Raw genomic sequence first — 18924 nt, forward strand, 5'->3', positions numbered from 1 at the left:
GATTGATCAGGGGTGTCAAGACAATGTAAAGGGCAAAATACACTTTGTTTGGGGCTCTCGTGGCGCTGGTGTTTGGTAACATATAGACAGTCATTAGGGTCCAATAGAAAATAATAACCACGATAAGGTGGGAGAAGCAGGTGGAAAAGGCCTTTTTCCTCCCGCTGGTGGAAAGGTTTTTCAGGATGGTGGAGATGATATAAACATAAGATGTCAGGGTCAGCAGAAATGGGGGAGCACTGTCTCTGGAGGTGAATATACAGGTCACTGGGATAACCAAACTGGTGTTGCTGCAGGAGAGTTTAATCACTGGGATAAGGTGACAAAAAATGATCAATTTCATTAGGGCCACAGAAGGCTAATTGTGGTACAAAATATATTAATTAATTAATATGGTAATAACTATGAGGAACTTATCCAAGATCTGACTGCTAGCTGGATACATACGGGTGACGTAGTGCAGGGGTTTCCATACTGGTAAGTAGCGATCATCAGACATCACAGCTAGCAGGTAACACTGAAGGGTCACTCACAGATCAAAGCAGGAAAACTGTAGGATGCCTTGGCTAACAAATGGTTCTGTCCCCCGCCAGAAGACTGGACAAGAGGGTGGAGGTGTAGCAGGTCTCCAAGCAGGACAAGTTCCCCAGGAAGATGTACATGGGGTGTGAAGGGGATGATCAACCACAGCCAGTGCAGCAATGAGCATGTTTGCCATCCTGGTGACTACCTAGGTCACTAGAAAGAGCAGGAAGAAAAGAATTTTGCAGTTCATGGGGATTCCCAAATCCCAGCATGATGAATTCTGATCGATGTTTGATTTCCCCCTTCTCCTCTCTCCATGAGGTGTACGTCAATTTCCTCTTTCTCCTCTCTCCATGTGGTGTTTCTAGTCATAGAGAAAAAGTACTAATTTGCGAGGGAGTTTGCTGCACAATGAAGTTGGGTGGATTTCCATCCATTTGAGTCCACAAAAATTCACCTGGCCAACTGAGATTAGGGTTTATATTCCCTCACAGCCAAGAATCGGTTTCACCCCCAGTCTTTGCACCAGGTTTTGGAATGGAGAATCCCCACTTGCCTGCCCCAAAAAGCAACAACGCAGTTCATTGATCACTTTCTGCCCCTGCCCACAGGTGGTTTTTCATTTACAGATTAATAGTGGTCCTGGGGACCTTCAAGAGTTTAGCATCTCTGCAGGCCACAGAGAACTTTCAAGAGCTCAATAGGGCTAAAGGAATCCCTAAAGTGTAATAATCGTAGAAAACACTTCAGCCAGGTGGTTATTGAACAATGCCCTGTATTAAAAGAGTCGTCCTTTTAGCTTTGGTAGTTAATTCTCTTCTCACCAACAAAGATCATTTTGCTAAAACCACCACTTGGGGATATACGAATGAATGAACAAGGTTTGATTATCAGTACCTAATAAAAACTTGAAATAGTTCATGTTAAATATATAGCGTTAACCTCGCTATTGTCAGCTGCCTTGCTTTATTTTTCTTTGGGTAACTTTTTTCTGTGAATGCAATCTATACATTCAAAAATAGTCTCAATTCTGCGTCTGGTTAAACAAGAAGGAATCCATTAAACTTGTGACAAATTTGGTCTTGTTAATCTTAATGTAATACCTTATTTCATGATTTGAAGTAACTGCTTTTTAATGATGGGATCATTTTTCTCTTGCTCTCGAAGACCACACAGTTTTTCGCAGACTGGCATGTGACCTTGAAATGAGGGTGAAGATGTCACTTACACTTAGGTGCCCAAGAGTGGGACTTCATGTGGCCCCTGCCTGTTTTGCCATGGTGCTGTAGAACCCTGATGTAGACGAAGCACTGCAGTGTTGCTAAGTGAGGCTACTGCTGACTGTAAAAACAGCTGTTTGACAGGGAAGAGAACACCTCCGAGCAGGTCTAGAAGACACGGCAGTACAAACATCAGGGACCACCCGAGTCCAGGCTGCACTAATACCCTCACCGGTGGAGATGCACCTATGGGATGCAACAGTGGGAGGTCTAGAGTAGACAAGGCATAACTGAGAGGCTGACCCTGTGGCCTGAACTGAGATCTTTATCCATTACGCATCAAATTCACCCTCATGCAGAGGCCCGGCATAAGCCCTATGTGCCACTATTTGAGCACTTATGTGGGACATTAGTGGTGTCTCGGCCTTGATCTGGCCCTCTGCACATGGCTGAATGTCACTTTATTTTGCCAGGCCGGGCAAGATTATATTGTTTTATCCTGTTCCCTTGCAGATAATTGTACCTGTTCTTTCTCCATTGCAAACAAAATCCCATGTTCTCAACATACTGTATGTGTTACCCGGGGTATGCCTAGGGCAGCCCTCAGAAAATGCCACAATCAGGGCAGGCCGCAAAAGCAGAGCAGATAGTCCCAAAGACTGGTGGGTAGCACTGAAGTTAAACTCCCCAACCAGTCCCAAACTCTGCTTATGATCCCCCCCCCCCCCCCCGCCACTGATTTTCGAGAAGCTGAAACAAGAACTCACACAGCCCCCTTATTGCATTCCAGTCTCTGGCTCCCAATCAGCACCTAGGTCCTGTACAGTGAGGAGTTATTTTAAAACTCTGTTCACATATAACCAAATGTTCTTCTGCCCCCAAAGGGACAGCCGCGTCACCAGGTCAGTGTAGGTTTGAATCTTACCCAAAATACCACGCTGCCAGCCAATCCTTTAGTGTCTAAAACGAAAGGTTTATTATAAAGAAAAAAGAAAGAACAGGACGAGAGATGTTAAATGGTAAAACAGTCACATACGTATAAAGATTCAAAGTCCATGTATCAGGTTCTTAGTAGTATTGGTGAGTTTGCTGGCTTGAAAGTTCCTCTGGAACACATTCACAGCTGGGATGGGTCATTCAGTCCTTCGGCCAGAGCTTCAGTTTGTAGAAAAGTTCCTCCAGAGGTAAGAAGCAGGATTGAAGACAAAATGGAGATGTTGCAGCTGCCTTTTTATATTCCTTTTGCCATGTGGCTTGTACTTCCTGTGTCCGAAACACAAGCTGCCAAGCACATGGCATGGAAAAGCCGTAGAGTTCTGTCCATAGACATGCCCCTACACGGCTTGCTGACTCATAAGGTGTATCCCCGGCTCATTTCCATGGGTTCATTGTACAGCTGATGATCCTTGATGGGCCGTCAAGCAGGCTAGGCAGTGCTGATGCCAATCTGTCTGGGGTTGTCACCCAGAAACACAGCACAAGTTTGGAAAGATAGATGTACCCTACATATCTATAACTCACCATACAAAGGTGATACAAACATATAAACAAAATTATTGTATTTGGCAAATTACAAGATTTTTGTAGATACCTTACATGGCATATCTGGCCCGATTCATTGCAATTTTACAATATTTGGTATCCATAATATCATAAAGTGTCTCCCATATTCCATACAGCATCACAGTATGCATCGCGGGAAAGCCTAGGTTTTGTTGCCCTGTGAAATAACTGGGTAATATTCATTCTACTGTCTTTAGCAGAAGTGTTTCCCTTAAAGATAGAATATGCAAAGTTAAACAGTCTGTGAGGTGGGAATTATTTAATTCCCATCTCATTGTCTACTTTTTTTATTTGTTCTCTCGCCCCCTTCCCCAATACCTTTTTAAAAACTAGATATCTGGCCTGCTAATTGATGAAGCATTTGTAAACACTTAACAAGTGAACAATCCTGTCAGGTGAATAAAACATCTGGAAATCCGTACTCCTTTTTTTGTCAGGGAGCAGAGAGTGAAACCAGTGGCTCCCATTAACTTTACGCACAACATTGCTTAATGTGAAAACAAGGTTAGGAGAAAGGGAGGGCCCTGCACGTGACCTCGCAGGGACCTGCAGTGGAATTACACCTGATTTATCCTGGTGTACCTCTGAGATGGATTATCCATTCTCCTCAGCATAACTGGCATCTCTTCTCCAAGGGCTGGTCTACACACTGTATTTTTAACAATAACCGGATAGTTCAAGTCCATCAAATCAGCATTTTCCAGCAGAAAATTCTCAGTCATCTTTCCCTGTGGTGCTTGAACACAACTCTATCTTACTGCCAATTCCAGCTGATGGGGATCAGTTCCATGTGTCTCCTCTGCCAGTAACCCAGTAACCCCTCCCTTCCTGCCCCAGCACCCAGTCCACAGCCACCGCGCTCTCCGGGCCCCATGCTATCGGGGGGGAGGGGGGACTCTGTCCTTCTCCCGCTATGCCTCCCCACAGCTCGTTCGGTCGCTGTCCCCGGCAGCTGGGCCCAGGTGGGGAGCAGGACAGAGCAGCTTCTCACGTGGCTGGAGCTGGTCGCTCTGGTTCACTGCCTCTTTGTGGTTGGGGAGGTGGTGAGGGGCCCTGCTGCCGGGGACAGGGACCGAGCGAGTGGAAATGTGCCGAGTGGGAGAGGAGACTCGGGCTCGCTCGGCCCTTGTCCCCGACACAGGAAGAAAACAAATCTGAAGTGGTTGAGCTGATTGGAAAATAACATTTTCTTACATGGCTACATAAGACACAGCCAAGCAGCACTTGAAAGAGGATAGAAAGCAGCAGCCTGTGTTATGCAAGGAGATCAGACGAGATGATCCAAGTGGCACCTTCTAGCCTTAGACTGTGCAAATCAAACTTAGCCTTTGTCACCCCCCCTGTATGTCCTGGGGTGAAGTCTGTCAAACTCGCTAGGCCTCCGGTTCCCAGCTGCAAAACATGGATGATCACATTTTCTCAAAATATTTGTCTGTCTCGTTGAGTGAGGGATTATCTTTTACGAGATATTTGGACAGCGCTCAGCATAACGGAGGCTGCAATCTCATTTGGGGATCTCTGGAACAGAATGTAGTTAGGGCTAGTTGAAAATTTTACTAGACACATTTATTTATTAGAAAAATGTATTTACACCATATACAGTAGAAGAAGAGGCTGCCTAGAAACGCTGAGATCATTCAAGGATTTTGTTTCCTGTTATATAAAATGTGATAGGAGTTTGGCCTTACATTTCTATGTAGATTATTCCACGTACATAGTAGATATAAGGAAATGCGTGAGGGTCCAAATCCTGGAATTGTGGAGTGAAACTACAGTAAAAAGGTCTGGTTAAAAATAATTTAATTTCAATTAATTTTCAAAGTGTTTTGGGCGAAAACCAAAATATTTTCACCATTTTTTCAGGAATTTTACAATATTTGAATTTCTGTCAAAAAAACAACATTTTTTTTTTTGAAAAAAAGAAAAGAAAATAGCTATAATGGTAGAGTATAAACAATTAAGTCTGATATTTTCAAATCCATTGAATGATTGATTAATTTCTAATGGGAACCAGTGAGTAAATTTATTTTGCAAATTCTAACATCTCATTCTGTAAGTATTATTACATTATTATTATTTAATAAAATACACTCTGTCCCTAAAAACTGCCTTTCCTAAAAATGTTTTTCCTCCCGAAAAATGTTGATATTGTTAAAATGTTTATTAGACATGGTGAAAAACGACATAAGAACATAAGAACGGCCAGACTGGGTCAGATCAAAGGTCCATCCAGCCCAGTGTCCTGTCTTCCAACAGTGGCCAATGCCAGGTGCCCCAGAGGGAATGAACAGAACAGGGAATCATCAAGTGATCCACCCCCTGTCGCCCATTCCCACCTTCTGGCAAACAGAGGCCGGGGATACCATACCTGCCCATCCTGGCTAATAGACATTGATGGACCTATCCTCCATGAACTGATTTTTGCAAAAAGTATAAAATGCTAATGTTGTTTCCATTTCTGCCTTTGAAATGAATCAATTTTTCATGTGTGCAAATAATTTTAGATTTAAAAAAAATACTAAAAATGTTGTCAATTTTATTTTAGTGAACAAAAATGTAAATAACCAGTTTGATAAGGTTTTCAGTAGCAAAAATCTACAAAAAGCATGAAATTTTCCATGAAAGGTTTCAACAGATGGCAATTTCTTGATGGAAAAAAAAAGATTGGATTCTTTTTCCATCAAAAAGTTTTATTTGTGATGGTCTTGTTATCTTTATTTGGTGGAGTTTTTATCCTAACAAGCACGTATGATCAGGAATTGGCTTCAGGTTTTTTGTGAAAATCAACATATTCATCACATCCCTCTCTATCTACTTATCCCCATGCTCTGACCCAGAATACTCCTACTCCACTCTCCTACGAGAACCAGGGATAGATCCCAGAAATCCCAACTCCCAAGCAGCTATTCTGTCTATGTTGGCTATGGTTACATTGGATATGTTCTGTGTCTTTCTGAAGTGGATATATTTGGTGTCTCCCTCACACCCTCTGGGAAAATTTCACCTTATGCTGCCGGAAAGCATCCTGCAAAACCTCCTTCACCTTGTCATTCCTGAGGCTAAAAATGAAGGGGTTCAGCAAAGGTGTCACGATGCAACTCAAGGTCGCAGCCATTTTATTGAGAAGCAAAGACTTTCCCCACGATGGCCTGACATAGAGGAATATGGAGCTGCCGTACACCATCACCACCACAGTCAAGTGGGAAGAGCAGGTGGAGAAGGCTCTCCGCCTCTCTGAGGAGGATGGTATCCTCAGGATGGTGGAGATGATGTAGGTGTACGAGACCGTGGTGAATGCCAAGGAGCTTAGCAGCACGAAGGAGGACAGCACAAAGTCCACCCGTTCGAGGAGTCGGGTGTCAGAGCAGGAAAGCTGCAGGAGGGGCCAGCTATCACAGAAGAAGTGGTCGATGGTGTTGGGCCCACAGAAGGTCAACCTGGTTAGCGTAACTGTCGGGAAGAGGACACACAGGAAGCCGCCTATCCATGAACCCAGGACAAGCTGGGTACAGACTTTGCTGCTCATGATGGCTTCATACCGCAGCGGGTTGCAGATGGCTTGGTAACAGTCGAAGGACATGACAGCCAGAAGGAAGAAATCGGTGGTTCCCAAAAGGAAGTAGATATAGGACTGGGTCATGCAACTAGCAAAGGAGATGTGGACTCTCCCAGCGAGGATGCAATTTTGGAATGATGACTGTGGTTAACACTAGCTCCAGAAAGGACAAGTTCCCCAGAAAGAAATACATGTGGGTGCGAGAAGTCTCTGGTCACTCAGTATCAACAGAAGAATGACCAAGTTTCCGGTTACTGTAAGCACATAGGTCAACAAGAGGACAATGAAGAGCAGGACCTGCAACCCCCGTAGATTGGGGAACCCCAGGAGAATAAATTCTGTCACCCGAGTTTGGTTTCCCATCCCCGCGGCTATTCCAAATGTTGATTCTGCACAAGGAAAAAGAAAAACAATTGAAAGTGGGTCATGACTCTGTGTAGTCAAAGCTGAATAGATGGAAGCGCAGGTATTTTCAACAGTAATTAATGCCTTATTTTTATGTGCCCAAACTGAGATACCTTAAATGAGCTTGATTTTCCGGAAGTACTCTACGCCTGCCCTTTGAAAATGAGGTAGCAACTGGTGACTCCCCAAAACAATTCATCCAGCATTTCTATCCGCTTTTGAAAATCTTGGTCTAACCTGGCAATCAGCTTTCAAGAGGTAGTTTGGAGTCACTATTGCCAACAATTGTTTGGGAAGTGATTTCTTCCCATATTTTTTTATGATGTGAATGAGAATGAAAACATTTTTTGTCAAAATAGTTCTTCATTCGTTTTTTTTTTGTGTGGCAAATCTGAGAAAATGAAAACCAAAACCTTTTCCCTTTAGAATTTTTCAGCAAAAAAACAGTAAAAAAGAATTGAAATAGGATATTTCTTGAGAAAAAACAATAATGAAAAGACATTTTTCATCCAACAAAAAGAAGTTTGACTGAGTAATGTTGACCAGCCTAAAGCGTTGTATAGGTAGGTCAGTGAGTCTCTTTCTAACGCTGTGTCTGTCAAAAACAAAGCAAACAAAAATCTCAAGGAGATAAAGCTAAGATTTTTTCAGGTAGCTTGATCCGCATCTCTAAATATTATTAGTGATTTTGGGTGCCTCACTTTTTGTATCTAATATAACTGTGTATAGTTTCATTAGCCATATGAACATCTGGCCACTTTCAGAATCCAGCTGACACTTTTCCCGGGACCTGCCCTCATATGTAAACACTTAGCTTTATCTCCTTGAGATTTTTGTTTGCTTTGTTTTTGACATGAAGAGATGTGCTCATTTTACCTGGTGCAGGGTTATTCTATAACCTCTATGTCTCCTAGCGGGATGATCCTGATTTACCTCCTAGTTGCTCAAGGGAGATGAGTTTCATAACATGTCACAGCTCTGACTTCTGCCCAACTTCTGAATATACACTCCACCAAAGTTTCTGTTTCTCTGTCAATGGGTGCAGCTGCCCTTGCTGAAATGAAGTTTTCTCTCTTTATTGGGAGAAGTTGCCCCACTCTTTTAGAAACGTGAGTTTAAAGGAAAGTCTGGTAAAATAAAACCTTACATGGGAAAGAGAAGCCAACCTACACAACCCCCTGCACAAAACAATCTTAGCCATATGTGCCTCTTTATACATGGACTGGGAAAGCGGACACCCCATCCATAATGGAGGTTCAAATGGGGTTCAGCAGAGGTATGTGTGTCAGGAACCCAGGACTGGAATAGCTGTGGGTTGGGACTGAGATACATCAGAAGAGATGAGTCCAAGGTTGGAACAGCAGAGGTGCTATGCGTAATGACTCAGGGGCATCAGAAAGCTCTATTTGTAGAGGATCCCAGAACTGGAAAAGCAGGTCAGGGGAGAAGCTGCAGGTCGGAATTGAGAGGCATTGGCAGAACTGTGTGTAGAGAAATGAGGAATGGAAAAGTGGGGGGTTGCAAGGTAGGACCGAGGGAGAGGGGGACAGAGCTGTGGAGGAAAGCCCAGGGGAGGGGGGGATTGCAGGTTAGGATTTGGGGACATCAGAGGAGCTCTGTGGAGCTGGGAGGGAATCCCAGGGCTAGAGCTGGACACAATTTTCTGATTTTTTTTTTTACTGAAAAATACAGATTGGGGCACTGAAGCATTTTGAAAATTTGTGTAAATTTTACATAATTGTTCACTTAGAATTTCTTCAGAACTTCTCACCCTTGGAAATGATCGACACCTCTATCATCACCCCAAAAGCCTCGGTCAGCCTGGCAGTAGAACTAGTTCTGTAAGTGGATGTTTTGCTCAAGTCTCTCTCTATTTTGCCGTGGATATAACTGGATCCCCCTCTTTACAGTGATGTCTTTTGAGAGGTGCGTTGCCATCCGCCATCCACTGCGCTACTCCGCCACCATGAACACTCAGGGATGCACCTTATTGTCCTGGGTTCTTGGGTTGATGGGTTTTTTGTTTATCATTGGCCCATCACCTGCATTATTTCAGTTACCACTTTTGCAGCCAAAACACCATTAACCATTTCTTCTGTGATAGCGCGCCACTTATCAAACTTTCCTGTGCCACCACAACATTGGTAGAATTCACGTTTTTCATTCTAGCATTGATTATTCTATTGGGCACCTTAACCATCATCATCATGTCCTATGCAAACATAATCTCCACCGTGCTGCATGTCCCACCTAGCACAGTGCGGTGGAAGGCCTTCTCCGCCTGCACCTCTCACCGCATCATGGTCTTCATCTCCTACGGTAGCTGCATCTTCATGTATGTCAAGCCCACACATAGCAGCCAGCCAGATCTCAGAGAGGCAGTGGCTGGTCCCAACACTGTGGTGTCCCCTCTGCTCAAGCTCTTCATTTCCAGCATGAGGAACAAGCAGGTTCAGGAAGCTCTGTGGCAGGCTATTGGGCAGATCCAATGGCCCAAATATTTAACGTGAGTTAGGGGGAATAAGCAATGGAGGAAAAGGCATGAGTGTGACAATGATTACATGTCCCGAATCGGTATCTGTTGTTTTCCAAGTCAAATAAAAACAAATATTCTATTGTCCCTTCATTAGTACCCTGCATCATTCCCAGAACCCTAGAGGACGTGATGTTGAGACTCCAACCCCTATCTTATACCCAGTTATAGCACTCATGCATGATACGGGAGTCCTCACTTCAAATCCCATGTTTCAAACCCGCTTTCCGGTGAGCGTGCAAACCACCAGGTTATAGGGCATTCTGGATTTGATTTTTCTCAATCTCTCCTGTTGATACTGTTCCACTTTGCATACACACTTAAATGCTCATTAGATCAGGGACAGGAAACTGGGTGTCTTCCCCTCCTCCCTCATAAGAGTGCCCACCTCACCAGTTATTGAGTCATTATTTATCTGGTCCAATGAACATTTAAGTATTTATAAAATGTGGAAAAACTTTAACAGGCAAGACAGAGAAACTCTATCCCTAGAATCCCTGAGAGCCTGGGGGTTAGGGCTCTCAGCTGGCTGAGGGGAGACCAATTAATCCTAAAACACAAAAAAGTAAAAATTTAATATTGTCAAACCAGTTTATAAACCATTTTATAAATCAAACCTTAATACACTGTGGAAAAGCCTGCATTAATTGCATGAAGTCAATACTTATAAAATATGCCAAGTCTGACATGTTAGACTTCTCAATTATCAATAAAAATTGAACATCCATTTAAGATGTCTATTAATCCTTTATGTGCTATTTAAAAATGAAACTGTAATATGAAGTGTGATCTCAATATATTACTGAGTTAATGTGCATGTTGTTGGAAGATTCAGTGCCAATATTTGAGCTGGCCTAAATCAGCATACTTCCTTTCAACTCAACTTCCACGGTCAATTTGCTATGGGAAGAGGTAAATTCATCATCACTTGAAATCTTTAAATAAAGATTATTGATGTTCTATTTCAACCACAAGTGACTGGACTCGATAGTGTCTCTTATTGTAGGAAGAAAGAACAATTCCATCATTTGCAGGAATCAACGGGTGGAATTTTATGGTCCATGGTCCAAAGGAAGTCAGATGAAGAGCTTATAACGTATGGCCAATGTACATGGCAGAGGGGCATTGCTGGCACATGATGATATTATCTCACCTGCCTTATCACTTAATTACGGTAATTCTTACATCCATACTGGCTTGCTATTCCCAACTTCCTAAGCTTCGTTTGACTCTGACAACCCTAATTTCCCAGATGCTCGAACCCCACATTTTCAAGTGGGGCTTGTGACTTGGGATCTTCGATGCCTGAGCCTGAGATTGGCCCTGATTCCACCCTCTGAAAATCTGGACTCTTTACGGTGTTTCTAGTCCAGCACCAAAAACATCCAGATACCCAAAGTTACTAGTCACTACTGAAAATGAAGACCTGTCTTCCCCTCCCCCTTCTCCATAGCATGTAACCAGCTTGTGGAACTCATTGCCCCAATATATCATTCCCACCAGAACTTTAAACGTTATGATCGACTGAATCTATTCATCCTATTTGCATTCATGTGTCATTTTTGTACTCAAAGTTATAATAATAATATAATATAATATAATATAATATATGGAGATATACCTATCTCATAGAACTGGAAGGGACCCCAAAAGGTCATTGAGTCCAGCCACCTGCCTTCACTAGCAGGACCAAGTACTGATTTTGCCCCAGATCCCTAAGTGGGCCCCTCAAGGATTGAACTCACAACCCTGGGTTTAGCAGGCCAATGCTCAAAACACTGAGCTATCAATATTCAATAGTTATGAATATTGGATGTGTAGCTTGATTTTAAGTAGCCTTAGTAAAGCATTTGGTCAGCTTCTTGAGAAAGGAATGTGCAAATTAAGTGCCCAATCAAGAAACACTTAACGAACACTTAACGAACACTAGATCTTGGAAGACTCAAATCCACATAAGAAGTCTTCCTGGAGACAGTCAAGATACCATGTAGCAATGGTTACTGCCTGTAAAAACTGAGTCATGCATGGACATGGACATGTGACTTGCCCATGTGACTCCAAAACTCCATCTTGTAGCTGGACTCCACCCACAAGAGAAAGTCTATTTAAGCCCCTGGGAGACCCCTCCATTTTGTCTTCATCTGGCTCAAGAGAGAGCCTCTCCACCCCCAAAGGATACCTGAAAGAAACTGGAGCAAAGGACAGTAACCACAGGAGGTGTGACTGATTGCTGGACCTAGCCTAGAAGGAGGCTAGTCTGTAAAAAAGGCTTATTGGAACATCTCTGAGGGAGAGATTTTATCTGTATTCAGCTCCTTACTGTATTTGGTTTAGACTTGCGTGTTTTATTACATTTTGCTTGGTAATTCACTTTGTTCTGTATGTTATCAACTGGCAGGGCCGCCTTTAGGCCGATTCCCCCAATTCCCCGGAATCGGGCCCCGCGCCTTAGGCGCCTTTTAAATTTTTAAATTTTTTTTACTCACCCGGCGGCAGGGGGTCCGCTCCGGGTCTTTGGCGGCACATCGGTGGGGGGTCCGCTCTGGGTCTTTGGCGGCACATCGGCGGGGGCTCTGCTCTGGGTATTCGGCGGCATTTCGGCGGTGGGACGACCCGGAGCCGAGTAAAGGACTCCCCGCCGCCGAAGTGCTGCTGAAGACCCGGACTGCCGCCGGGTATTCGAATCCGGCCCCGCAGGTCCTAAAGCCAGCCCTGCACTGGGAACCACTTAAATCCTACTTTTTGTATTTAATAAAATCACTTTTTACATATTAGTTAACCCAGAGTATGTATTAAACCTGGGGGGAGGGGGGCAAACAGCTATGCATATCTCTCTATCAGTGTTATAGAGGGCGAACAATTTATGAGTTTACCCTGTATCAGCTTTATACAGGGTGAAACGGATTGATTTGGGGTTTGGACCCCATTGGGAGTTGGGCATCTGAGTGTTAGAGACAGGAATACTTCTTACGCTGCTTTCAGTTAAGCCTGCAGTTTGTGGGACGTGGTTCAGACCTGGGTCTCTGTGGCTGGCAAGCGTGTCTGGCACATCCAGACAGGGTGCTGGGGTCCCAAGCTGGCAGGGAAAGCAGGGGCAGGAGGAGTCTTGGTACATCAGTTGGCAGCCCAAAAGGGGTTTCTGTGATCCAACCCGTCACAGTGGCATCTAAATCCCATTAAAATTCATTGGGAGTTGGGGCTTGTCTTGTTTAGGTGCCTTTGAAACGTAAATACTAGAACTTCCCTACCTCACAGAGCTGTTAGGAGGACAAATAGATTACAAATTGTGAGATGCTCACATGTTATAGCAATGGGAGGGGGGTCATAAGTACCTGAGGTAGATAAATAATTGTGTTGGCCCCTTTGCATAGTGTAGTTTTTCAACTGTAATCTTTTCATAATGCAATGCACAATGTTTTCATTAGCCCTGAGGGCTGAGATTTTCAAGATCCCTGAGGTTCAGCGATATTAAACGTTCTGCCCAAGTCTGCAGTAGAGCAGGGAACTGCATAGAGGTCTCCCAAGTCCAACTCTAGTGCCCTAACCACTGGACCATTCCTCCACTGCACCAGCCATTCTCAAGAACTTACACTGTTTCGATGGCTTAAAAGAGGCACAGTCCTGTCTATGTTGGTGAATCTCCTACAGCAAAACCCTAGATAGTCCACTCCTATGGTTATCTTAAGAATGGGATTTGCAAAGGAGCCTAAGACCCAGATTCTTCAAGGGATTTAGATGTCTAACTTCCATGGGCTTTAGAAACAGGGTCATTTGGCACCTCTCTCTCTCTCTCATAAGTTCCTTACATTTAACTTTAACGAGTGTGCTTGCCTTCCTTGGATTAGTAACTGAACTGTTGTCATCAGACAACCCATAATAAGAAAAATAATGAGGCTCCAAGGGGAGTGTGATCAATTAGCCCTTGTGTTTAAATGGAATGGCTATTTCCATGCATGCGGAATTGTGGCTTCTTAGAGTGAAGTGAAATTAGAGACAATACATTGATGGAAAACAATCCTAGCGCAGACAGGCCTTATTAGGAGAATAAAGAGCAGTGACTCTAGCTCCACCCAAATTAAAAGACTCTTTTCAAGGCAAAGGCATGCCGAAACACAGCGCATGCAGGACAGTCAGCAAGAGATGCCAGACTTAGTTGGTGGAGACCTTACTACACCTTGGGAGCAATACCCGGGCAAAAGTCAGAAGCAGAATCTGATAGTTTCTTTTCAGTTCGGGGGAGGCAGCTCTTTGGAAGGCTTCTCGGTGGTGTGTCGGGCCTGCTCTTCTGAGTTCTTCTGACTTTCTGGCTTCAGGAGGGGCTTTATTAACGGGGAGTTGATGGCATCACCACAAGGATTAGAGTCAGCAGTCCTGCTGTAAGTATTTTCATTCTCGGTTTTTCATGTGTGCTTAAGGGACACTGACCATTTGAATATTTCGTTTCTCTTTGACAATGTGGTGTTGGCTATTGTTACAAACAACACCTAAGATGACTAAGCTCAAACACTTACATAGAGGTGTAATTCCACTCACATAAATGATCCTACTAAGTCAATGAGGCTGGTCTTGTGAGGAATGATATTCTTCTGCCTGAGAGCCTGTTTCATCCCGGCAGACCTCTGTGCCCACAGAAATCAGCTAGAAGAATTCGGGCCAAAATGTTTTCAGGATCAAGCCATAAAACTGAACGAATATGGGGGCGGGAGAGAGAAGGAAAACATTTTTTCCTTTTTTCCATGTAGTTCATTTCTACATTTGACAGCACTTTGTGAAGTCAGTTTCACTGTGCCCATCTACAGTTAGTTAATAACATGCCAGAAACTGGTTAAACACCTTTAGATTCATCATAGGGGGAGAAGGAAAATTTATTTTAATTAATAAAAGACATAAACAATGAAAAATAATCTGGATTTTGGGCCACAAATTCAACCATCTTAAAAAAGGCAGCACAGAGCCATTGATTTGCATGTAGCAGTGCCAAATTACACTAGCTGAGGATTCAAGAAAGCTGAGTTTTTGAAGGCGATCAATTCAAAAAAATCAAGTTACAGTATAATTGTAATTGCTTCCATAATTGTATTCCTTTGGAAAACATGAACTGTATGACTGATATTTCCAGGGAAAGGCTCAGGAATGGACGACGTAGGCATTCTGCAAAAAGGGGCTAGAAATGGTTTTGGTTTTAATAGTATTTTTGAATTATTTGGTGTATGGCCACTTGGCCGTTTTAGAGATTATTGTGTTTATTTTAAGTGAGTTGTAATAGGAGTTGTGTTGGGTTTATGTATATTCAAGAACTTCAGAGAAAAGTTGTATTGTTAGTTTGCTGTTTGGGAATTGAAAATTAGAATGTATTATGGATGATTAATATAGTTTGATCAGATATCAAAACTCATACTAATGCTGATAGTAATTGGAGCAATTCTCTGGCTTGTGTTATTGCAGGAAGTTAGGCTTAATGGTGCCTTCTGGTCGTAAAAATTGATGAGCATATAATGTTACTACTTCAACATTGTTACAGTAACATCAAGGTCAATTATCAATTTGATATGAATGCAAATACGAGATTCTTTGCATTGATGTTTACATAGCTCTGACCATCATTGGAGGTTTTTAAGAGCAGGTTAGACAAGCACCTCTCAGGGATGGTCTAGATCAGGGGCGGGCAAACTGTTTGGCCTGAGGGCCGCATCGGGTGTCAGAAATTGTATGGAGGGCCGGTTAGAGGAGGTTGTGCCTCCCCAAACAGCCAGGTGTGGCCCGGCCCCCGCCCCCTATTCGACCCTCACTGCCCCTGCTTCTTGCCCCCTGACGGCCCCCCCCGGGACTCCTGCCCGCCCCCGTTCCCTGTCCCCTGACAGCCCCCAGACCTCCTGCCTCCCCATCCAACCCCCATCTCCTTCCTGACTCCCCCCCCCAGGATCCCTGCCCCATCCAACCACCCTTCTCCCTGTCCCCTGACTGCCCCCATTCAACCCCCCTGTTTCCTGCCCTCTGACTGCCCCAACCCCTATCCACACCCCTGCCCCCTGGCCTGCCCCCAAACTCCCCTACCCTCTATCCAGCCCCCCTGCCCCCTGCCTTCTTACAGCGCTGCCTGGAGCATCGGTGGCTGGCGGCGTTACAGCCGAGCCACCCAGAGCAGCAGGACAGGCAGCGGCGCCACCCGGCTGGAGCCAGCCACGCCACCACGCAGCACAGAGACCGGGTCAGGCCCCGGCTCTGCAGCTGCGCTGCCCAGAGCATTGCGCCGGCGGTGCAGTGAGCTGAGGCTGCAGGGGAGGGGCTGGGGTCTAGCCTCCCGGGGCAGGAGCTCGGGGGCCAGGCAGGAAGGTTCCACAAGCCGGATGTGGCCCGTGGGCCGCAGTTTGCTCACCTCTGCTCTAGATAATACTTAGTCCTGCCATGAGTACAGGGGACTGGACTAGACGACCCCGCGAGGTCCCTTCCAGTCCTATGACTCTATGAGTCTATGATCTGCTTCAGTTAGAATGAAAGAGTCATGATGAGATCTTATCTTCTGATGTTTTAAATACTTGTTGCTAATTGAACTTGATTTCTCCTGATTTGGTGGTAAAAATATTGTCCAGTAGAACATTAGAGACAGATTAGAGAAATAGAAACAGGATGCATCGTATTTCACTCCTAATAGTCTGCAGAACTACAAGACACTAACAAGTTGTAAGTGAACAACAGAAGTTGAGCAAAAAGGTCTAATACTGAAATTATATTAGCATTAATGTTAAATATGAATGTGATATGAATACAAATGAATTGCTTTCTATTATTTTCCATAGCTCTGAGCATCGGCTTCGGAAAGAATGATCTAGTCATAAAGATGTCTTATCTTCTTATGTTTGATTAAAAACTCACTGCTAATTGAACTTGAGTTCTATTGATTTGGTGAGAAATGTACCTTTGTAGATTGTTAGAGACAGATACACATGACAGGTCTGATTTTTGGCTGATTTAATAGATTATAAGTGCAGAAGGGACCATTGTGATAATGAAGTTCGACCTCCTGTAAAACAAAGGCATAGGACTTTTGAAAATAATTCCTGAAAATAACTGAACTAGAGCAGATCTTTTAGAGAAACATCCAGTCTTGATGTAAAAATCGCAAGTGATGGAACATCAACCACAACCTTGGTACACTGTTCCACCAGTTACTTTACCAAAATTTCGCACCCTATTTCTAATCTGAATTTGGGCAGCGTAACTTCCACCCATTACCTTTGTCATCAAGGCGGAAGAACTCATTATCAAATTTCTGTTCCCCAGGCAGGTACTTATAGACTGTGATCAAGTCACCCCTTCACTTTCTCTTTGTTAAAACCAACAATTGAACTCTCAGAGTCTATCCCTCTACGGCACATCTTTCAGTCCTTTATTCATGACCATGGCTCTTCTCTGAACTGTCTCCAAAATTATGAAAACTCTTCTTGATCTATTTCAGACAGTTGAGAATTGAGCTGGTAATTTCCTACAGGACTTCATTTCTCACCAGAGGTCCCTGACTCTGGAAGCAATAAGATTACTCAGTGTGTAGAGTTAAACACATGCATAAATCATTGCAGGGTCAGGCATCCAGTGGCTGTGTGTATGTACAGCACCTAGCACAATGGGTATCTCTCTCTTGGTTACCACATTTTTTCCTTTTTTGCAGACATTATATTCCACACCAAGAAGTGGTAAAAATAAGCAACGAGAGCAGAGTGACCGAGTTTATCCTAATGGGATTTCCCCTCAGCCGCCAGATGGAAATCTTCCTCTTCGTCCTCTTCCTCATGTTCTACCTGGTCACCCTCTCAGGCAACCTAGTCATCATCGCCATCACCTTGGCCGATTACCGGCTCCGGACCCCCATGTATTTCTTCCTGTGGAACTTCTCCTTCATGGAGATCTGGTTCACTTCAGTCACGGTGCCCAAGCTCCTCTCCAGTTTGCTCTTTGGGAGCAGGTTCATCTCCTTCACCAGCTGCATGGTACAAAGCTTCTTCTACTTCTTTCTGGTGGTGACGGAGTTCCTCCTCCTGGGCGTCATGTCCTTTGACCGATATGTTGCCATCTGTAACCCATTGAGATACACAGTCATCATGAACAGTCACATCTGCTTCGTGCTGGTCTTTGGGGCCTGGACTGGGGCCTTCTTGTATATCCTTGGACCACTCAGTGCTGTCGCCGAGGTACCCTACTGTGGCCCCAATGTGGTCAACCACTTCTTCTGTGACCTTACACCACTGGTTAAGTTATCCTGCAAGGACACCCATGTCCTGGAGTCAGCCATTTTCATCATGGCGTCAGTGCTTATCCTGAGCTCCTTGGTGGTGACTGCAGTGTCCTACATGTACATCATCACCACGGTGCTCAGGACCCCCATGGCTCAGGGCAGGCAAAAGGCCTTCTCCACCTGCACCTCTCACATCACAGTGGTGAGCATCATCTACAGCACCCACATCTTCATGCATGTCCGTCCCATTGAAAGCAGCTCCTTGGAGCTGAACAAGGTGGTGGCCTTGCTGACCTCTGTGGTGACACCATCCCTCAACCCCTTCATCTACACCCTCAGGAACAAGCAGGTCAAACAAGCCCTGAAGGAGGCTGTAGCCCAGAACAAGGTCTTCCTGTTCTACAAAAAGTTTATCCCCTAATGCAGTGGTTCTCAACCAGAGATAATAGTGTGACAGTGACACTTTTGTATTTTTATGTCTGATTTTGTAAGCAAGTAGTTTTTAAGTGAGGTAAAACTTGGGGGTACATAAGACAAATCAGCCTCCTGAAAGGGGTACAGTCATCTGGAAAGGTTGAGAGCAACTGGCCTAATGGGATGTTTTAACCACTGCTGGTCATTTAGTATATCTCTAAATCAGGGTGAGAGGAATTTGAGTGGTTCTCAAGACCGGTAACTATGAGACCAAGCAAACAATCACAGCACTAAGTGAAAAATCACTAACTCATGCTTAATTTTAAGTCCAGGAGTTCAGTTCTCTCTTGATTCAGCAAAGCATTGAAGTATTTGCTTAACTTTGTGAATTCAGGAGTTCCCAGAGCCACAGATTTCAAAGCCGTTAGATCCACTAGTTTGAACTCCTGTATATTACAGATCAGAGAATTTCACCGAG

At 44.2% G+C, this 18924-nt stretch overlaps 2 protein-coding genes across 2 annotated transcripts; one reads left to right on the plus strand and one right to left on the minus strand.

Annotated features, from left to right (window-relative positions):
• Positions 1-6098: 6098 nt before the first annotated feature.
• LOC103306832 (olfactory receptor 6T1-like) lies at positions 6099-7563 on the minus strand. The gene is given in 3 exon segments (XM_008176203.2): positions 6099-6988; positions 6990-7066; positions 7069-7563. Coding segments are annotated over 3 exon segments (936 nt in total). The 5' UTR covers positions 7228-7563; the 3' UTR covers positions 6099-6288.
• A 1913-nt stretch (positions 7564-9476) lies between these two features.
• Positions 9477-18453, plus strand: LOC101930987 (olfactory receptor 6M1-like). Its single transcript, XM_008176208.2, has 2 exons — positions 9477-9775; positions 17469-18453. The coding sequence occupies exons 1-2, from the start codon at positions 9477-9479 to the stop codon at positions 18451-18453; spliced, it is 1284 nt and encodes a 427-aa protein (XP_008174430.2).
• The last annotated feature ends 471 nt before the right edge of the window (positions 18454-18924 follow it).

The sequence above is a fragment of the Chrysemys picta genome, chromosome 13 (genome assembly GCF_011386835.1).
Source record: "Chrysemys picta bellii isolate R12L10 chromosome 13, ASM1138683v2, whole genome shotgun sequence".
Lineage (NCBI taxonomy): Eukaryota > Metazoa > Chordata > Testudines > Emydidae > Chrysemys > Chrysemys picta.

Excerpts from the sequence above, each read along its gene's own strand:
- LOC101930987 (XM_008176208.2), top strand. The coding sequence starts at position 9,477 with ATGTCCTATGCAAACATAATCTCCACCGTGCTGCATGTCCCACCTAGC. Across the intron at positions 9,776-17,468 it reads CAATGGCCCAAATATTTAAC|ACATTATATTCCACACCAAG; the intron begins GTGAGTTAGGGG and ends CCTTTTTTGCAG.